Genomic DNA, 20,124 nt, shown 5'->3' on the forward strand with positions numbered 1-20,124 from the left:
CTCATGCTTGGTCGCATTTGTTTGAGGATTATCTGGCCCAGGGTGCCACATGGCCACACTCAAAGCAAAAACACATTGAGGAAGCGCAAGCTGGCTTTAAGCAGAGATTTGGGGCGAAAGATAGGGTAATTACGATAAGACAGGGTTCGCTGTTTGCGATGCATGTTTTGCTACGGACACCTAACTCGAGAGGTCAGGTAGTAGATGGCCTTACGACAACCCTGAACAAGAAGCGGAAACCCTTCGGCTTGTTTGCACGGCATAGCCTTATCGCCGAACAGCACTCGACTGTATCCAAAGGCTGCTCGAGTACGGGCACTTGTTTGCATAGGTAATACAATTCAGTCATCAACGGAATGGTAGTACGTGCTACAGTTTGGTGCGTGCCACATCTCTCGACGCCATGTATACAGGCGCAGGCAAAAGCGAACGTAGCACACACAAGCAGTTGTCGAACACTCCTCGCTGCGCCGTACAGTCAAGACTGGAGGAAATGCAAAGAGTAGCACGGCTATGCCCCCCCCCCCCCCTCCCCCCTCCCTAATAGGGTGGTGGTTTCGTCAATTCCGAATCGCGACAAAAATTGAATGCCTTGTTTTCGAACTAGCTGTGGTGCGTCCTCAAGAAGTGACTGCTTTTTTTATTCTGCTGAATTTCGTTCACCTAAACGGATTCGCTGTGTCAATTGTGGTTGCGGTAAAGTGCAGCGGGGGTTAGGCTTACACTGCTGCCGCCGGCAATTCCTCCGTGTACGTCGCATGGTGTAAACAAAAAAAAAAAAACCTTTTTCCACTGGAAAAGGTACAGCGCAAAAAGACAGGACTGACTAAAGGAGCGGACAGACACAGGCGCTGTGTTTGTCCGCTCCTTTAGTGCGGTCTTTTTGCGCTGTACCTTTTCCTGAGAAATGTACCGACTAGCCCAGACTAGTACCGAATTTTGCTTTTTCAATTGCCCCATAAGGTGAGCACCCTCTAAAAAATTTTAAAATGTCTTGATATACTTGAGCAAGGGGTGTTGCTGGGCGAGTTGGTTGGGGTACATCTTGAGAAAAACAGCGGTTGCAGACAAAGGACCAGAACGAGAAGGACACACAACTGTGCAGTTGTGTGTCCTTCTCGTTCTGGTCCTTTGTCTGCAAGCGCTGTTTTTCTCAAGGTCTTGATATACCTCGTGCCTCTTAGTTTGCAGACAAAGGACCAGAACGAGAAGGACACACAACTGTGCAGTTGTGTGTCCTTCTCGTTCTGGTCCTTTGTCTGCAAGCGCTGTTTTTCTCAAGGTCTTGATATACCTCGTGCCTCTTAGTTCGTGGACATTCATGCACTAAGCCTCGAGTTCAATCCCGAGCTCCTGCAGCTCAAGTACTTTGCAAAGAGGCCTGTTCGTGATGGGGAAACGGAGAAACTTTATTTCTTTCCATTTTGAGAGAAATGGTGCCGAACTCTCGATGCCGCGGCGTCTTCGCAAGTATATGCACATGCTGGGTTCGATGAGGTGCGGCATAGGCCGCTCGCTCAGAAGTTCTCGTAGTGATGATCGAAAAGGGCGCCCTCTTTCCTGTTGAGCTCATCGCAGGCAGCCTGTACGCTGCGTGTCATGGGGAACGGGCCACAACTGAACACACCGAAGCGTGTCACCTGCGATACAGTAGAAAAGGAACATTCACCTCGAGGTTTTCACGAAGACCGGTGCGCTCGAGGCATGGCTGCATGCTCAAAAGCCTTTCTTATTAGATATCATCCTTCTCGTAATTATACAAGATCGCTACAAACGTGCCCAAAGAAACAAAAAAAAAGAAAAACAAACTCGCGCCTAAGCGCAGCTAACTATCAAGTCGGTGTCACAGCATTGGACATTCCCCTACTAATGGCGTCACTGGTCCTCTCTCAAACTAAGTCGAAATTCTTAACGAACGTGCTAACGATTGATGGGCGCTTATGGTGTTATCATGAGCTACCGCATCGACATCTTGTGTGCCGTGTAAAATACAATAACTGCGAGCGCATTCCCTGCTTCAAAATTGGCTGTTCTACCGATTCGGTTAATTGGCACGAGTGTTGCGGTGAAGCTGGCTCAGGAAATAGGAAGAACGTATGTTGGCTTCAAATAGCGATGTTTTCAAGTTGTTTAAAACCACCTGCTGCTGTTGGCATACACCGAAGGAAGAAGCCATAATCTTTGAAACTTGGAAAAAACCACCTAGGCGCAAATAATTTCACAAGGACACAAAAAGAGACGAGGAGACAACGGACAGGCGCCAACTTCCAACTGTTTATTGCTCGAAAAAACACATACATTTATATCAACACGTACATTGATATAAATGGATGTGTTTTTCGAGCAATAAACAGTTGGAAGTTGGCGCCTGTCCATTGTCTTCTCGTCTCTTTTTGTGTCCTTGTGAAATTATTTGCGCCTAGGTGGTTTTTTCCAAGTTTCAAAGATGCAAAACCAACTAGCCCGTCAACATGCCTTACTGAGAAGCCATGATGCTCATAAAAAGTTAGTGCATCATTGTCCGTGGAGTTAGCGTGCTATGCCCCCGCCTTTTCTTCCAAGCAGCTTCCAAGATAACACCGAACAATATATAATGTTTTTAAATTGTTATGGAAGGTGCAGCAACGTTTTATTTTACATTGAAACATTTTGTTAATGTTAAAAATTAGCAAATAACTAATATTTTGCTAATGTTGTGGTCTAAATGTTATTTTATTGTTCGGGTCATAACTCTCAGGACACTAATAAACAACCTAAGAGTCGTTTGATGGTCAAACCATAAATATAAAACGGCATTACCTATACATAACAAGCATTGCTTGTTACAACTTTTCCACAGTTTGTAAGTAATGATGTTATTCTACAAGCTAAACTTTTCAATTATTTATGTATGTGCACAACCCCAACATTTAATTACGCAACTTTATTTATTACCGATTCGCCACTATTCCTCATTGCGCGCCCTCTTCGCAACTTACCCGAGATAAGAATATTTTTCACTTTCTTTCATTATATTTTTTTGTTTCCAGGGTATCCTTTATGATAAAACTACAGCTAAGAAAGAGAACGTAGCTGGAATCAAACATAGTATCACACTCAATTAATCTGGGAAGCAAGAGCTAAAAGAAAGATTTTACATAGTTCAAAGTCCAGAATTGATAATTTACTGATTCCCTTCACTATCTTCTATTTTTAACAAGAGGCTAAAGAGATGTTAACAGTGGCTTGAAATGTTCTCAGCACCCTATATCGGCAACAGCTTGCACATATACTAGACGAAGTACTAACCTACAAAGTCAAACAAACAAACAAACAAACAAACAAACAAACAAACAAACAAACAAACAGACAGACAGACAGACAGACAGACAGACAGACAGACAGACAGACAGACAGACAGACAAACAAACAAACAAACAAACAAACAAACAATCAAACAAACAAACAAACAAAATTTCATTGTTGCAGTCATCAAACTTATGTCAATTCTGACGGAGACTGCAAACATCAAAATTGCGCGGCTCCGGAACAGTGGCGCGACTGTAATTTCTAATGCATGAGGAAATTAAGCTTTTCTGAGATATCAGCAGTCTGTTTAGCTACATTACAGCTATTATAGTAGAGGAGAACAAAGCCAGCGCTCAAAGAACACAGGATTTATGTTCTTTTGAGGAGAAAACATTTCTTTGAACATAGGCTTTGTATTAGAAAGAATATTTTCTGCTCATAATTTTCGCTTTTATACAGTCTGAAAAAGCGCACATTGTTTTCCCCATGGGCCAAGTTACACATATTTGCCTGCCAGCCTACCACACGCTAATGCAGGCTCACTCCGGTGAGGCTATGATGCTGGCTGACCCGGACAGCAGTGTCCACATTGCACACTCACCGTCGGGTGCTCCACCTGCAATGAGTCCAGGAAGCCTGAAAAGTCTGGCCTCCCAAAGTGGGTGATCGCCCTCAGTCCTGTGAAGAGACTCCTGTTCGATATCCTCTGGAAGTGACGCTCGCAAATGTACTGGAAAAAGAAAAACAAAAAACAAAATAGAGCGAATGTGTAGGTTTACTGCTTTGTACATTTTTCTTGAAAAAATGAAAGCCCCGTTTTATGGCGCAGGACTAGACCTGTGTTCAAAATTTCTTGGTACAATCTATTGCAGTCATTTTGTCGCCCACGGTGTTTCCCTGGAGCGCAATATACCCAAATATCGTCATTACGGCCGTTTTCTGGACGTGTATGTCTGTAGTTTATGCTAACAACAACAAAAAAATGTAGAAGCACACGCCGAACGCTTGGTGCGAGCGCTGCAGAAATTTGTTTCCACGGGTTGCTCATTGAAGTTCATGTAGTGCATCGAGGCTATCTTCCAATGCCACCTGGATAACATGAATAACCTGTCCATCTTTCTGCATTCGCACAGTGTGTATCCAGTATGCGATATACCATGCGCATTTTAAGTGCTCTCCATTTTTATGCAGATGAGCTGTGCAGTGCGGGCTAAAACGTTGCCACGAAAATCTGGCGTGTGAGGCCTAGAATGCATTACAGCATTAAAATAATTCGAATAGTACGGCCGATTCATTCCCGGCAGAAACCGAGTTCTGGTGTATGTGTACTTGCAGAGTACAAAAGCAAAACGCAAAATTACGCCGATAAACTGTAAGCAGAAGGCAGGGAAGATGGGATTCTCGACAAACACGAAATGAACAAAGCATGGAAGCGAATCGTCAGCCTATTTGTCCAACGTTTTGAAAAGAGGATTTGTCTTGGTCCGGACAAGTCCAGGACTGGAAACGTTGACTAGAGGTTTGAGGCTTCCCGCCGCGCCTTGTTCATTTTGTGTTTGTTTGTCGGTAAACTCAGTTTATCCAAGTGCAACCATAGACAATCTCCCGCGAGCATAGTTCACTGAAATAACAGGACGTAAACTCACCAGCATGGTGGTTCTGAGGTCGAACTTGTGATAGAACTGCGTGATGAAGATGTGCACGCTGACGAAGCCCTTGCCGTCGCGCTCCTCGACCTGGCGGATGATGTCGGTCATCCACTCGAAGTGCTTCTGAGTGCGCGTCACCCAGATGAAGTAGACCTTCTTGCAGGCCACGCGGGCTCCGGAACGCGACGAGGCCCGCTGTGCGATGTCCTTGAGGATGGACGCGAAGGGCGTGACGCCGATGCCTCCGCCCACCAGCACCGAGACCTCGAAGCGGAACCAGTCCTGGTGGCCTCCGCCGTACGGCCCGTCCAAGTAGATCTGCGGTGACATTTTGCAAAAGATGCTCACGCACAAAATGTCTTTCTGACGCGAAGCATGTGACTGATAATGTATTTTTTACGCGAAGCATTCAACGGCGAACGACTGTGTACTCGTAATTTCCTTCGTACCGCATAAACCAGACATGTAAGAGGTACTAACTACACCACTTGGCCTTCATGAAGAACGGTTAGTCGCGAGGCGAGGGGCAGGCTGTGTTCGACGATGCCCTTTTGCAGTTAGTCCATCCGAACGTAACGGTTGGTACAACGCAGTTAGCCCCCTAAACGCTAGCACATGTGCTCATTTTGGTTCTTTCCAGCTTAAAGTGTAAACTCTTAGTGGCTTCAGTTGACGTTGCCTATACGACATACCTAAGTTTCTTGTGATGACCACATCATTCACCGGCCATGAAACGATTGTTTCGCAAATGTAAGCGCCGACAGCGTGATGCTAAAACGCCTAAAGCATGAATAAAAAGTGTCGAGCACGCATGTTCGGTCTTCACGAAAGTGCTCAGTGAAGCGAGGTGCATTAATGTAAACATTTCTGTTTTAACTGCAGATAGTTCGTGACGTGGCAGTGTGCCTGTGGAGCGAAACTAAAATGGTCTGTGAATAGTATGCGTGAGTTATGTGCGAATCGTCGTGCATACGTGAACAAGCTTGTTAAAAGAAACCAACGCGCGAACGCAACTGTGAATGTCGGAGTATAAGCGAGAACTTGTTCTGTTTGCGTTTTCGACGAGTGTGCAAAAACGTCCGGCGTGGCAAGCAGTGACAACAGTGTTCTGTTGGCTGAAAGGGGCTGCCCGTTTTACATACTTATTATTACCGAAAAGTCAGTAGGCGGTTTTTTATATTTGAAAATTTTCGCTGTGTGTTCGCTTGACTTCAGAATCTTGTGTGAATGAAGTGAGCCACTCGACCGGGTCAGTTAATCATTTCATGAACGGTTAGTTGCATCATATGCGTTACTTTGTTGATTGCCTTGGTGAAGAGGTGTCCTGAGTTATTAATATGAATTGTTTCTTACGTTCTTAGCGGAAACGCTAGGAAGGGCTGCTGAGAAAAAAAAAAAAACTCTTAACCCACAAAGGAAAACAGCGCAAACTTCACAAAGACGCAGAAAGGGAAGACGAGACAGCGCCAGAATTTTTCTGTGTCCTTCTGAAGTTTGCACTGTTTTTTTTCCTTTGTGAAGAGCAACCAACTAGCTCGAGATGTGTTATTCAGACTCTTAACGCAGTTATCGTTTCCTGTGCCATCCGCAAGAATGGAACCCTGTCGCGAGCCGACATATACTTGGAGACGTCGTGTGGACATCGGCGGCTACCTTGGGGTATCCTTTGTCCGCCAAGTTGCTGGGGTCGTAGACCCTTCGCAGGTTGATAGTCCACGGACCCAGTGCTCTGATGTGCACGCTGAGGTTATCCTCGTGCGGAGCCGAAGACAGGGTGAACGGGTGGTACTCGGAGCCGTTGAGACCCAGACTCGCGATGCGCACCCACTGGCCGCTGCGGTACTCGAAGCTGGGCGGACGCTTCATCAGCAACATGGTGACGTCTGCGAATTGCCCACATTTAGTTTTTGAAGATACTGTGGGCCTCTATTCCCTCTATTTCAGGCTAATGCAGTGGCGAGTACAAAAAGAAAACATTCGAACTGCCGCCACAAAAAGCAAATATAACTCTGGAGGATACGATAGTACAGGCCGAAGGTGCATCGTGATGCAGTAACGAAGAATGTCTTTTGGTACGTTCAAGTCTCAGGTTACAGTTTACAGTCCGTCAGTCATGCAGTGAAAAGAGCTTCTTCTGGAGCTTTAGCATGGCGGTGGTTAGTTTTGAACTCTTGTGTTACTGATATCTTTCCTTGCCATTGGCTTGAAGCGACAAAAAAATAAGGAAAGAAAAGGAAAGTTAAGCAAAGGCAGGAAGGTGTTAAGTTTTTAAAACGAGTTGAATGTATACAGCACTAAAAAAAATTTAGGCATTCGTGCAGTTTCTCCCGCGGCAAGTTATGCGAGCGCCGTTGTATGGATCTAAAGTCGGGTGGAACTCAAGAACAAAGCGGCGAATAACCATCAAAGGAGACTCTGCAGCCAATGGTGTCGACTGGGCGTCGTGACGTCGCTGTTAATCCACTTAAAGCGGGCTCAATCCCCTTGTACCTGAAAGACCCCGCGGTGCTACGCTAGCGGGTGCAAGGGGATTAAGCTCGACGCTATGACAGTCGTCGGACGCCGTTGGCTGGAGGGCCTCCTTTGATGGGTATTCGCCGCTTCCTTGAGTTGTATCCGACTGTAGTGGGAGCAGAGACAATAGTATGCCTAGTTGTCTGGACAAGTTTTGCTAACACATAATATTTTAACTACAATTAACGATTCAAGCAACGTGCATGTTCCTTGAAACAGAGTCCATAACAACGGCTGACGCAACGCGCACCCCATATTGTTGCTGCCTAGCGTCATGAACTTTCATGACCAACTTTCTCGGACTCTGGGACAAAAACTTTGAAAATTGGGAAATCGTAAGATACTTGATCAGGTTGGATGTTTGGGCGAGCTGGTTGCACATGGTGAAAAACTAGCGCTCGAGACAAGGACACAACGAAGACGGCAACACATGCGCTAACTTTCAAATGAATCAGTTGAAAATTAGCGCATGTGTTGTCGTCTTCGTTGTGTCCTTGTCTCGAACGCTAGTTTTTCATCGTAAGATACTGCTACGGAAATATTGAAGGTCCATTCTTCTCGTATGTAACAAAATATTTCTTTTAAAATGTTGCCATCGATTGCATCGAACAGTTAAGATTGCCTAGAAGACCAATGGGGAACGCTTTTGACTATAGCAAATACGTTAATAGAAAAATATATATATAAGACTGCCGTCGGGTGATCTGCGGATATATTGTTCGTTGTATCGAAATCTTCCATTATGTGAAAAAATTACGTTCATAAACTGTTACTGTCTCAAAAATGCTTTTGTCCGAAATTGCTGGGTATTGATACACTGTGCTTTGTGCTCAGACGAGAACAACGTGCTGGTACTCTGAAGTAATTTAACCGTCAAGCGGGGCATCAAAGGAAGAAGCCGTATACTGACCGGAGGGCAGGTGCTCGGCGCGGATGACCGAGATCTCGACCTTCTTGCGGCTGAGGGAGACCAGGCGGTCCAGTACGTAGAGCACCAGTGGGCCCAGGAAGAAGTAGTAGAAGATGGGCGGCTGCACCAGTCGCCCGAGTCCGTGCAGCACCATGAGGATGTAGAAGGCCGGGTACAGGTTGTGCGTGTTCCAGAAGGCGTTGAACACGTGGCGCCGAGCATATGGGGTCGCAAACACGTACATAACCGCGAGCAGCATGAGCAGCAGTATGCCAGTCATCCCTGCGAGCCAGGCGCGCGCGGTCAGAGAAAGAGAGAAGGCATAGACTATGTCGTTTATTTTTTTTTTGTTGAAACCTTCAAAACATTCCCAGTTCGCAGGATGTGGTAGGCGTATATGCCTCATTTGTTCAGCTATTGAAATGATAGAGAACAAAGCCGTTATCTCAGAAAGCCAAGTATAATACCGTTTAAAAAACATGCCATTTGTGACAGTAGTGCAGTGGCAGGCATCTTGAGTGGTACAAAGCCGAAGCTGAAGACCAGACTGACGCCTGCAGTTTGTCATGCGTGCAAGTGTGCATCGGATCATTGTTTTTTCTGCTCAGTGAAATGATGATAGTGCTCAATTAGACCTTTGGCTCTCTTCGTGTCACGTATGAGTACTGTACCCGTTTATGCTATCGCTTCAGTGTATATGGTCATAAATTCGCCCCTGGCGGATGCAGGGCTGTCGATGAAGCGAGAGTGGGAGGCGTGGGAGGCACTGCGCATTCACCTGTCATGGTAGCGAAGCACCAGTAGTGGAACTTGGGCAGCTCGTCCGTTCTGCAAAGGTATAGCACGCATTTCAGCTCGCGACACAAGATTAGGCGATATTCGTATGTGTGAATATAAAAATGCATGAATGGCTCAAAGTCCAGGAGAGCAGTTTACGCCGTGGCACTCACGCGTGGTAATACTCCCGAAAGAGGCAGGTCAGGTCGTCAGCGGTCTGCGTAGAGATGTGGTAAAAGTTGAGGGCGTGCCCCACGCTGTGGATGACTGGAAACGGAGACCGACAAAGCAACGGGGTCAGTTACGAGACGCATAATTGGTTGCCACGAATGGCTCGTGCGCGCAATTGGTTGCATGCACTCTCCGTATATTCTACGCTTGTAGGGGTGATATTAGCAACTCCGCAAGGGCGTCGCATGGGACGATCGAGAAACGTTTTAGTGCGAAAGCACTACTTATCACGGTCCCAACCAAAAACCTTGTGTGATGTCTCGGAGAAATCCGGGTAAGCTCGGGTTAGTTCGGAAGAGCATCGCGCAAGTTGTAGCCAGTGGGAGGAAGCTCGGATAAGTTCTGAGGGGTGCCGCGCCAGCTGTAGCCAATGAGGGGTGACCTTGAGGAGGACCTTGGCACCCTCAATGTCCCTTGCTCTCAAACCTTTCAACCAAGGGTTGCAAAGCACCCTTTGCTTTCGCATGTCTACTCGGTTTAACTACGTTAAAACCCTATCACTTTTTTACTCCACGACTGTCCTCGTTTTTTGGCGCTAATTTCTTACCAACTAGTTCAGTACCTTATGAGTCCTAACTTCTAATGTTTATCCTCAAATTGTGTTTCAGCCAGTTTCTCAAGAAAAAGGGAGAGAAAACATCTTAATGAACAGGAATAAGGGCACGTTTTCTTCAGCTGGACTACTTTATCCTGCTGCGAGGTTTGGGAAAGGAGGAGAAAACAATGGAGCAAAAAATAAAAGATTTAGGCTCCGTATCTAAGCTCACTGGGCTACAGGTAAAGAGCGCCCATGCCGTAACAGACGTTACACTGCATCTATAGCCGCGCTGATCATGCTATTCTGCTGAGCAGTGAAGACCAACAAGGAGGAGACGAAGAAGCTAGCTTAAATATAACGCATATGGACTTCTATGTGATCTCCCGTAAGATGTGAAGGAAGAACAGGAGAAAGGTGCGGTAATCCAACACCCATTGCAAGAACAACTGGGGGGAATCCACCTCTGCATCAGCAGCACTCGGCGCTTCGCGGGTGTATCTGCAAGGTCTCTTCACAGCGCTACCAGTTAACGCGAAGGTTCCCGGGAAAAGCGTGTTTGTCATCGTTGTCAAAAAGCGTCCGTGCAGCCAAGCGTGACAGCGAGGACCAGTAAGGATGGCAAGAGCCAGGTGCCACGCGAGGGGGGCACGATCAGTAGATCGCCCCTTACACGTAGCCCGTGCCTTGCGCGTCTTTTTAACGTTCTCAAAACGGACACGGTAGCTGTTTGGAAGAAGTTTCCCGAGCAACGTGTGTTCGTCGTCGCCGCAGTCATAAAATTTAATGGCGAGTGCACATTTGTGCTGATGCGGAATATCAGCGTTGATATTCCCCATTACCATAAACGAGTAATCACCATTCATTTTTCTTATTTTGCGTTTCAGCAGCATGCCAAAGGGAGGGGGCGGCGGGAACAGAGTGACTCACTGGAGAAGATGCCCGCCCAGATGGCGATGTACAGGTGCATGGGGATGGCCGAGTCGAAGGGCACGTACTGGTGCAGGAACGTGTCCCGCAGGAACGTGATGCTGTTGCGGCACATGGTCAGCAGCAGCGTCGAGTAGGTGAACATCTGGGCGCTGGCCGCGCCACGGGTCACGGTGACGCCGTAGCCCGCGATTTGCCGCAGGCCGCCGTGCTCGCGTTCCACCGAGTAGTCTGCGCGGGGCATCAACGGGGGTACCCGGCAAACATTCGCTCACTGCTGCTGATTAGGCGTATGTGAATGCTCAATCGGTAACAAAGAGCAAATAAACAGCTATCTTTGCACGTTTCATCACAAGTCAGGCACGGAATAAAGTTTGTCAATAGATCAGGACGCATCCTTCAGCTCCAAGAATGCAGTAAGGGGGGGGGGGGGGGGGGGGAGCTGAAGGAATGTCATAACGACGCAGCACCAGGCATCCATAGATCATGTGCTCGGGTTACCAATGACCATTTGGTTAAGGTAAGCCTACCACATCGGGTAAGAAGGGCAGAGGGTGGCTGGGCTGAATGCCAGCTGGGAAGAAGAAAGGGATGACCAGCTTTTGTGAAGAGTGTTCTAAGCAAAATCATTCAGAATTTTTTTTGTATTCAATTCTCTAATCTTTATGCCCGCTGTATATTTTGTCATTCATTTCTTCCCATAATTTCTTTTTATCTATAATTCCATCTTTAATTCCTCGGAATACGTACCCAAAGTTAAATCATTAGCTTGGCAATAAAAGGTAATCCATTAGCTTGGCACCAATTTACCTTCTTTGGGCTCTCCTCACCGAACCCTGGCCAATCCCCCGTCGTGGGTATCTGCCATGCCACCAAGGCAACAGCAACAACAACAACAAGTGAAAGCTTCAACCCGAACGAACTTTCACGTGGAGCCCAGAGACCCCTAGTACTTTCATTATCATTATAAAGGTCATTATTCCAAATTTAAACTAGATGGAATAAAGTGCTCTACCAGTAGTCAATATGTAATTGGTTTATTGGTTTATTGGGGTTTAACGTCTCAAAGCGACTCAGGCTATGAGGGACGCCGTTGTGAAGGGCTCCGGAAATTTCGACCACCTGGGGCTCTTTAACGTGCACTGACATCGCACAGTACACGGACCTCTAGAATTTCGCCTTCATCGAAATTCAGCCGCCGCAGCCGGGATCGAACCCGCGTCTTTCTGGTCAGCAGCCGAGCGCCGTAACCACTGAGCCACCGCGGCGGGGCAGTTAATATGTAAGGAGAGTGAACTAACATCACAAGCATTACTGCTCTTTTGGTTTCCCTTTCCTGAAATTCGCACTTTTTTTTTCCTGGAGGAGCAAGTGACCATGCCAATGAGACATGTTTATTGGTATTGGTCCGCCGACGCGAAATCAGTGACTTCAGATTACTTGTGGTTGCATATACAGGTTATGTGACAGCAGCCTTCGCGGTTTTGTCTGTCTCGCCCACAGACTCAGCCGCGGCGAAGAGTTGTTACAGCATCTACCCTCCTTGTACTGCAGAGGACAACCGATATCTTTGAATAAATTGAAATCGTTTGAACAAGCTTTACAAACTTATCAACCTCTTCCTGGAATCTTTGTTGAAGCTGCAATTTATGCCGAGCACAAACGAATGTCACTCACAGTAGGCGCGCTCGCTGAAGATGGCAAGCAGCACGAGGGTGTACAGGGTGAGCCAGAATATCTCGAGGCGGTGGTTCTCGAAGAACTTGCCCATGGCGACGAGGTACCGGGACAGAGCCGACTCCTGCTCGTAGCTGGCCTTGCGCGGGAGCGCCAGGGGCTGCACGTTCAGTCGACTGCGGGTTTGCTGACCCGCCGCCTCGGTGGCCAGGCTAGCAGCAGCCGTGGCAGCGTCGCTCTTGCCGCCGAAGTAGCTGGGAAGAGGAAAAAAGATTCTCCATAATACGCTGAGTAGTACGACAGAGCGTGCGACCAAGCACGACCGCTCACGGCTGGAGCTGCATGGTGTGTGGATATGTGAGGATCCGCATGCTCTCTACAGCTTTCGTAAGATATTCTCAGGCCACATGGTTCGCTTTTGACTTGTGCAGTGGGACACACGGAGCACCTCCGAAGTTCCGAATATCCGGACGGGTGAGCGCAAGAGTAGCCTCCCCCCTCCGGAGGCTTCTTTCGTGCCGTGACTGCACAACAACACGGCTCAAAAGAAAACTATGTTACCAGAAGACTTTTCGCCAAGTCTGTATACAGGGCCACTCAGTGTGAAAGGGAACACGGGAGCGTGTGGTCGCCGCGCTTCGCCAAGTCTGTATACAGGGCCGCTTAGCGAAGACCTGCGGCCGAAAGCCGGCATGAATAGGCGGCAAAGCTGTATGCGCGGTAAGCCTGGCCGGCTGTTCTTTCTGCCCTTGCGCCTGGTGCCACCCATTCTCACCGGCTCTCGGCGGCCACGCGCTCGCGTGTGAACAACGCGTACGTTAAAACGCCCTGTACGTGAACAACAACCCTGTACGAGAACAACGCAAGTGAAAAGAATTGCGCACAAACTCAGCAGATGTGTGTGAGTGTCAGAAACGAGAAATGAAAGGAAAAAAACAAGAAAGAATTTATATGCAGCGGCTTGTTAAAGCAGCAGCAATAAGTTAAAGGCAGCGGAGGGAAAATTCTAGTATTGTTCCAATTGCATACGCTCACTGCAAGAAACCTGGCAACACATTGAGGTGGTGTAGCCTCATTCACATCTTTATTTGTCGTATACAAAACTTTGTGCTGCGAGTTGTTTCCGCATGATGCCTTGGTGCATGCAGTGAAACTTTGAGCGAAAATTTTTCTAGCGTTATAGTTACTGAAATTCAGTAACCTACTCCTGTTAATGCGCTCTCCCGAGTTACAAAAAAAAAAAAAAACAACTTTACGAATCGCAAAAGCCAACCACTCGAACGTAACTTCTGTTCCAACGCTTTTACACTTCCAACTATTTTTTATTTTAAGATCGGCTGCTCGCGCCGATTGGCCTTTGGCGCTGTAGTTTTTTGAAACCTTGTCTCGAAGCTGACAGCAAGAAAGAGTTGCTGGCGACAAAGCTCTGCAGCAGTGCTGCGGCAATAGAGTGCCATCTATACGTACACACCTTGCACCAGTAGCTCTCAGAAATCGTCAGCATGAGGCGACACTCACCTGTACGCACGGACGAGTGTGTTCTGTGCGCGATAGACAACGCTGTTCCTGCTCATCGACGGAGGTGGGGCCCCTTTGAATGTAGACACTGCGAGGAAAGGATGAACAAGAGTAACTTTTTGTAGCAGGAATCGCCAAAAGGAACGCAGGAAAGTCCGATAAGCGCATCCATAACTCTTAGAGAGAACAACTCGAGTTGCATCTGATCCGCGGTTCTGACTTTTTGGTGCTATGATCTCAATCTGCCGTCGGCAATCAGTATTGCTGACCGTCTGTCTTACGCTATATAGATGCACTCTTTCCGAAAGATTTCGACCTTCGTTTTATGTCTGGCGTACTTTCTGATCAGACTATCGGTTTGTTGTGGGTTTGGTGGGGACATCGGGAAGCATCTGTGGTCTCCCATTCAACCTAATACGTGACGCTTTACAAGTATCTTGCCAAAGGAAGCGAAGAGAGAAAAGCGCTCACACATCCCATCGTTCCCCGAGACAAAGTGACGATATGCGGATATCGCATTACGGGGTGCTGTTGATGATGCCTGGACATCATACAACGTCAAAAGCTCTCACTCTAACTCGCATCGTGTGCTGAGATTTTGCTGCGTTATAAAGAAACCCGCATGGCCAAATTTAGCTCAGACCCTCCCAACGTTGCCCACGTTCTTCATAGTCCGGCGCTCCTCACGATCCTCGGTGCAGCTTTGGCCGTAAAACAGAATTAGCTTTGTGGATAAGTACATGAAGCGGTGGGGCAGAAATATGACCACTGGTGTGTGACGCAAAGAGACAGTATGCTCAGGACAGCGCGGAAACTAAGTAACAAACGGATGCGTTAGTCAGTGAGAAGGTTGTTGGAACACAGTGCGAGGGGCAAGGGCACAGGAAATAATGTTCAGTTAAAAAAAATGCAGTGGTTCAACTCTGCCGAACCGAGTGTCACGTAGCGAAAGCTACACAAGCATGATTAAACATGGTTTTATCTTTGGCACATCTTTTATTGTTTCTTAATTTTCCCCACCACTTCACAGCTTATTCGTCTTCATTGATTGGCTTGATGGAGACAAAGACTGATCGATGGTCAGGCCCATGCCAAAGACTGAGATAATACGCCGTTACCGTAGCCTGACGAAGAGAACATGGATGGTTGCTTCACACGTAGAAGGATTCTTAAACGCGCTGTCTTTCCTCTGTAGCATCTAAGTCAAGCTCACAGATCTCGTTGTAATACCTCATACCTGACGTCATAACTGTGAATTGAATCACGTGACACAACGTGATTACCACGTGGCTTTCTTACTGCCTCTGCCGACAGCTTGTTGGGTCAAAATTAAATGCCAGAGTTCAAGATTAAAGTTCAAGGTCAGATGTGAAGGCCAAAGTTGGTCAAAATTCAACGTCAAAGGTTGTCCACTAAGTGGACTGCACATGGTTAGGCATATGTGCATAGCAACACTAGCCATGATTTATCTTAAGGTCGTTTCAAGGTAATTGGGAGGCTCACAGTGAAATGCGTCCCAGCTATAGTAGGGTAGCTTTCGCTGCAAAAAAAAAAAATCTTTTTCTGTCGAGTACTCCATGCCGACGAGCACTGTGTCAAAACTGTGTGTCAGTACTGCTGTTAAGTATACAGTGCGACTTGAGCGTCTGGGCACACAAGGACGGAAATGGCACCGTTAATACATGCAGTATTCAAGCAGGGTTGAACGTGGCAACGTTGGCATACGCACCGTCAAAGTTGAGCTGTGTATACCCAAGCTGGTCCTTGTGGCTGGACAGCAACATCTGGAAGTCCTCCAGTGTGATGGTTTGTTTCTTCTCCAAGCCGGCTTCTCTAAACATCGAGCTGATCAGCTCGTTCAGTTTTTCTTGGGACAGGCTTTGGTTGGCTAGCTCCAGCAGCGATCTGTGCAGAACACAGTGAGACCGCTTGCTCTTTTTGCCAACCCAAATTTATAGCAGCAAAATAACTTTGCAGACACCACGCAGAGCCCTCGAAAAACACCTCTGAGTTAAGATGTTAATCCCGAGGGATAAGAAAGTCACTTTTTCGTGGAATAAAAAGGTAGCAGTCTGAGTATGCAAGATCAAAATCCTACTGCCCTGTCAAGTTTGATGTTTACAGAATACATCTTTAATGTATTTTTTTTCCTCAGATAAGTAGTTTCTTGTACGTGTCTGCCATTTATCCTAAAGTTGCTGCCATCGTGAAGTGTCGAGGCAGCAACGGCTAGCCATATCGCTACATTGCGCCAAAGAATTTTGTTCGCATCGATAGGAAAAGAAGAATGTGCACGAGGAATAAGTGCGAAACGAAGACAGTCCCCTCCAGTCTCGGCCAAGCCGGGCCACATACTTGATCATGTTGGCGAATTCATCTCGGGACAGTTTTCCGGAGTGGTCGATGTCGTACATGTCGAACATAAGCTTGGTCTTGTCTTCGGCCGTTCCTGTCGTGAAAGAACATAACGCGACGTGCGCATGAGGTGCCCCGCTCAAAGTCCATCCTAAAGCGAATGACCTGTAGCGCCTGCGTAGGTACACACCCTTGGCGAAGATGACTATCATGTCCAGGAACTCCCTGAAGGAGATGTAGCCGTTGTTGTCGAAGTCGACCAGGGCGAACATCTGCTGCACGAAGGTCGAGTCCGGGTGCATGGAGAGGGCGGCGGCGAACTCAGCCTGCGTCAGCTCCAGGTTGACGATGTCGCGCGCCTGAGCCGCGTCCAGCTGCAGGATCTCCTTCTGATCGTGCTCGATCCCGAACGCCTGCACAATTAGCACGCCCCAGCGTAGGTGAGCACCGGGTCAATATCGACATCCCACAACACTACCCTTCCTTGACTAGGGTGGCGTACAACAGTGTCAGCTTCATTGCACAATGCGTTGAGAGGGATCTTGGGAAAAAAGAACGAACAGCAGCTCGAGAGGAAAGGTACGGTGAGGGCGAGAACAGTAGTGATGGTATAGGTAAGATTTAGCGTCCCGAAGACGCAAGTTCGTGGGCTGTGAGGAAGGTGGTGGTAGGATATCTTGATTAATTTAGAAACCTGGAGATTTATTAAGTGCTCTGGCATTTTTGCACGTCGTCTCCACCTAAATGCGGTCTCCGCTGGCGGGACACGATCCCGTGACCTTGGGATCAGCAGCATAATGCCATTATCTTACGAGCCACTGCGTTGGATGCGTGATAACTCTTGTAGGTGATGCTAAATTTGGTTCGGAGAAGGTCCAGGGCATGTTCATTGAAAATGAAATAACAACATAACAAGTTTTTATGCCTGACTTTTCAGCTTACTGTCGGGGCAACGCAGGCGATGGGCGGACTGAAAGCATTAGTTGGGCAAGAAATTTAGGTGAGTATGTTGCAGTGTGGCAGTCTCGCAAGGAAGCCCAGACAGACCTTACCCAAGCCCAGACAGACATTACATATGGATGCTTGGTACGTACACGCACGTGACGAAAGGTTCCGTTAGTTCACAACTGCAGGGCAATAATATGGCGTGCATAGCTTGGCACTTAGTTAAAATCAGTACGGAATTAACTATTGTGAAAAAAACATGCCTGCCACATCGGTTTGCTAGAAAATATCTCCCAGGCCTGAACGTAGTCATTTAAGGACGTAAGGGGGTATCCGAGGAGACAATGAGTGATGCGTTGAAATGGAACCGTAGAAACTTCGAAATTGGGAAGTAAAACTTTGGGGCCGTAAGTTAAGATTTAATATGTTTGATTCGGCTTAGCCGTGGCTATATACCAACAAAGCCAGTATGACCCTGCCCAATAACGGACAAGTTTATGACAGCGAAACACACTGGAATAGGGTGAAGCAGAGATGCTCGTGCAGGATTTAGGTGAAAAATTCCGTCATTTTGCGTACCTGAGCGAAGACTACGCGGAAGAACTTGTCCAGCTGCTTCTTGCGGTGCTCGAGGGTGACTGCGTCTCGCAGCAGCGTGCTCTCTTCCATCTGGCGCCTCTCGCGCCCTACTCCAATGTTGCCTAGGAAGTCCTCGAGCCGCGCGATGAACAACTCCATGTCATCCATGGCGTCGAACTTGAGCACCTGCAGACACGTTCGTTCGCCGGAGCACTCAGTTTGACCTCCGGGCTTAAAGCACAACGGCGTAAGAGCTAACGGAGATAAAAATGTGCTATATTACGGTTAATAAGCTAACCACAGCAGGCTAGATTTTCGTACATTTGGTTCCGAGTGCTGAGGAAACAACGGAACCTTGAAGGGAGTACACGACGTGAGTCCATGAGATGTTTTATTACCTTATATACGACCCTCTCTTTAAAGAACGAGAGAGAGAAAGAGGAAGTAGGAAGGCGGTGAGGTTAACCAGAACCGCTATGCACCCTGGCCAATCCTCCGCCGTGGGTATGTGCCATTAAGCATGAGGACATCATCATCATTATCATCATCATCAACCAAAACACGGCTTCGCGGTTGTGTACCCAACACTGGGGAAGAGAGGAGATATAAAAGGGACAGAAGGGAGGGGGCAGCAGGTTATTGAATGATAAAAGACGTCAGTTAAGGACATGTGTGTGCAAAATGACAATGCCCACTTCAATTATAACCACATATTACGCGTTCTCACGGTCGATACACGAGACAAACGCGCGTGCAGTAGTAAATATGTGGTCCTTACCAGGTCGTACTCCTTGGGCACCCTGAGCAAGCAGAAGTGGCGCCTTTTAGACGAGGCCACGTGGATGAAGACGGACTGGACTTTGCGGAAGTCGATGCTGCGAAGTGCGCTTCCGCTCGCCGCGTTGGTTAGCACCAGGCTGCGCTTGTCGTCCATGAAACGCGCCACCACGTTCCGGTGGCCCTGCCGGTGGCCCTGCCACTCGCGCACTGCGATGTGTGACCGCCAGGGGTGAAATGCCAGTCCCTATGAGATGTCATGCACGATTAAGCACGACTTTCATATCAAGTGGCTCACAGAAGGCTCACCAGTCGTTGGGGGCATAAAGGCACTTTCTAGGCCTATGGAAACTCGCTATTCGTTACCTGCGCTCAGGGAGCAACGCAAACGGATAACATTTTCCAATGCAGCTCAGTTTTTCGCATACTTTAAAAGGGTCGGAATAAGGGGCAACTCTTGGACAGAGGGCTTCGCCGATCAAACAAGAGCGGGCGATGGGAGCAGTGTGGTTCTTAAATTGAAGATATATCAGTCTGGCGTGCCCCTGCCCCCTTACATCTACCTATGACATAGTCCCCATGTGTGTCGCTTCACGGCGGCGATCAGACGAATCTGGCGGAGTGTTTTCTATTCAGCACCGTGATGTACCATCACTTCCCACTCGTCCCTGCGTTAAGCCAAAGTGACTGCTTTATTTACCTAAATGACAAATGTTTGCACATTAACACTGAGCATATATCGGCGGTATGCTGAAAACGAGCAGCATACAGCGCCGGAATGCATAAAAATGCATTAATTGCAGCTGCAGACTCACGATGCATTTGTTGAGCGATACTATACTGCATGCCATCTATGGTCTGTGAGAAACGCTGCCCTAGACAAGTTGCGCGCGTACTCGTGGATGCACTCACGGATGACGATGTCCTTGGGGCCCGAACGAGTCCGGCGCCGGTTCAGCTTCTTGCGCTCCTCGGCCACCAAGCGCTTGCGCCTCTGGGCCAGGAACAGGAGCAGTAGCACGCATCCTGGGCCGCAGTGAGAGACGCGTCGATGAAATGAAAATCAAACGAAACCCCAAGAAATTGGTCTTTCAGTAACAACGGAACTGCAGGTCTGAACGCTAAAGCAATGGCGTAGCTGCAGGAAATTCATTACGTGAACAAAGTAGCGCTAAATGGTGCAGAGAAGCGCTGGAGTTTCGGGGCAAAGGCACAAGGCGAGCGATGTTTGTGTGGGGTGAACTGCACTCGCTATTACGAAATGTTTTATAACGAAATAATGAATATAACGAAGGAATAGCTATCCCTCTCGAAGGCTGCTATAAAGGCTTATGTACTTGATGTCTCATTTTAACAAAGTAAACGTTTCTTATGACAGGTATAACGAACGCCAAGTTAAATTCACTGGTAATTTCGCGCTGAGTACGTTGAACTGTAAG

At 47.7% G+C, this 20,124-nt stretch overlaps 1 protein-coding gene across 2 annotated transcripts in view; it reads right to left on the bottom strand.

Moving 5' to 3' along the window:
* Positions 1-1,384: 1,384 nt before the first annotated feature.
* The window catches only part of LOC149342925 (dual oxidase 2-like), a 57,936-nt gene continuing 39,196 nt past the window's right edge, over positions 1,385-20,124 (bottom strand). For both annotated transcript variants that reach the window (XM_089545450.1, XM_089545448.1), the window contains 16 exons: positions 19,598-19,711; positions 18,687-18,895; positions 17,909-18,094; positions 16,575-16,797; positions 16,385-16,478; positions 15,759-15,934; positions 14,030-14,117; positions 12,512-12,765; positions 10,835-11,065; positions 9,312-9,405; positions 9,140-9,189; positions 8,362-8,643; positions 6,591-6,820; positions 4,935-5,255; positions 3,890-4,018; positions 1,385-1,640 (listed from right to left, as the gene is read on the bottom strand). In XM_089545450.1, the coding sequence (XP_089401576.1) occupies positions 1,518-1,640; positions 3,890-4,018; positions 4,935-5,255; positions 6,591-6,820; positions 8,362-8,643; positions 9,140-9,189; positions 9,312-9,405; positions 10,835-11,065; positions 12,512-12,765; positions 14,030-14,117; positions 15,759-15,934; positions 16,385-16,478; positions 16,575-16,797; positions 17,909-18,094; positions 18,687-18,895; positions 19,598-19,711 (2,804 nt within the window). In that variant the 3' untranslated portion in view covers positions 1,385-1,517. The remainder of the gene's footprint in view (positions 1,641-3,889; positions 4,019-4,934; positions 5,256-6,590; positions 6,821-8,361; positions 8,644-9,139; positions 9,190-9,311; positions 9,406-10,834; positions 11,066-12,511; positions 12,766-14,029; positions 14,118-15,758; positions 15,935-16,384; positions 16,479-16,574; positions 16,798-17,908; positions 18,095-18,686; positions 18,896-19,597; positions 19,712-20,124) is intronic.

This window comes from Amblyomma mixtum, chromosome 5 (genome assembly GCF_055824585.1).
Source record: "Amblyomma mixtum isolate Tamu chromosome 5, ASM5582458v1, whole genome shotgun sequence".
NCBI classification, from domain to species: Eukaryota; Metazoa; Arthropoda; class Arachnida; order Ixodida; family Ixodidae; genus Amblyomma; species Amblyomma mixtum.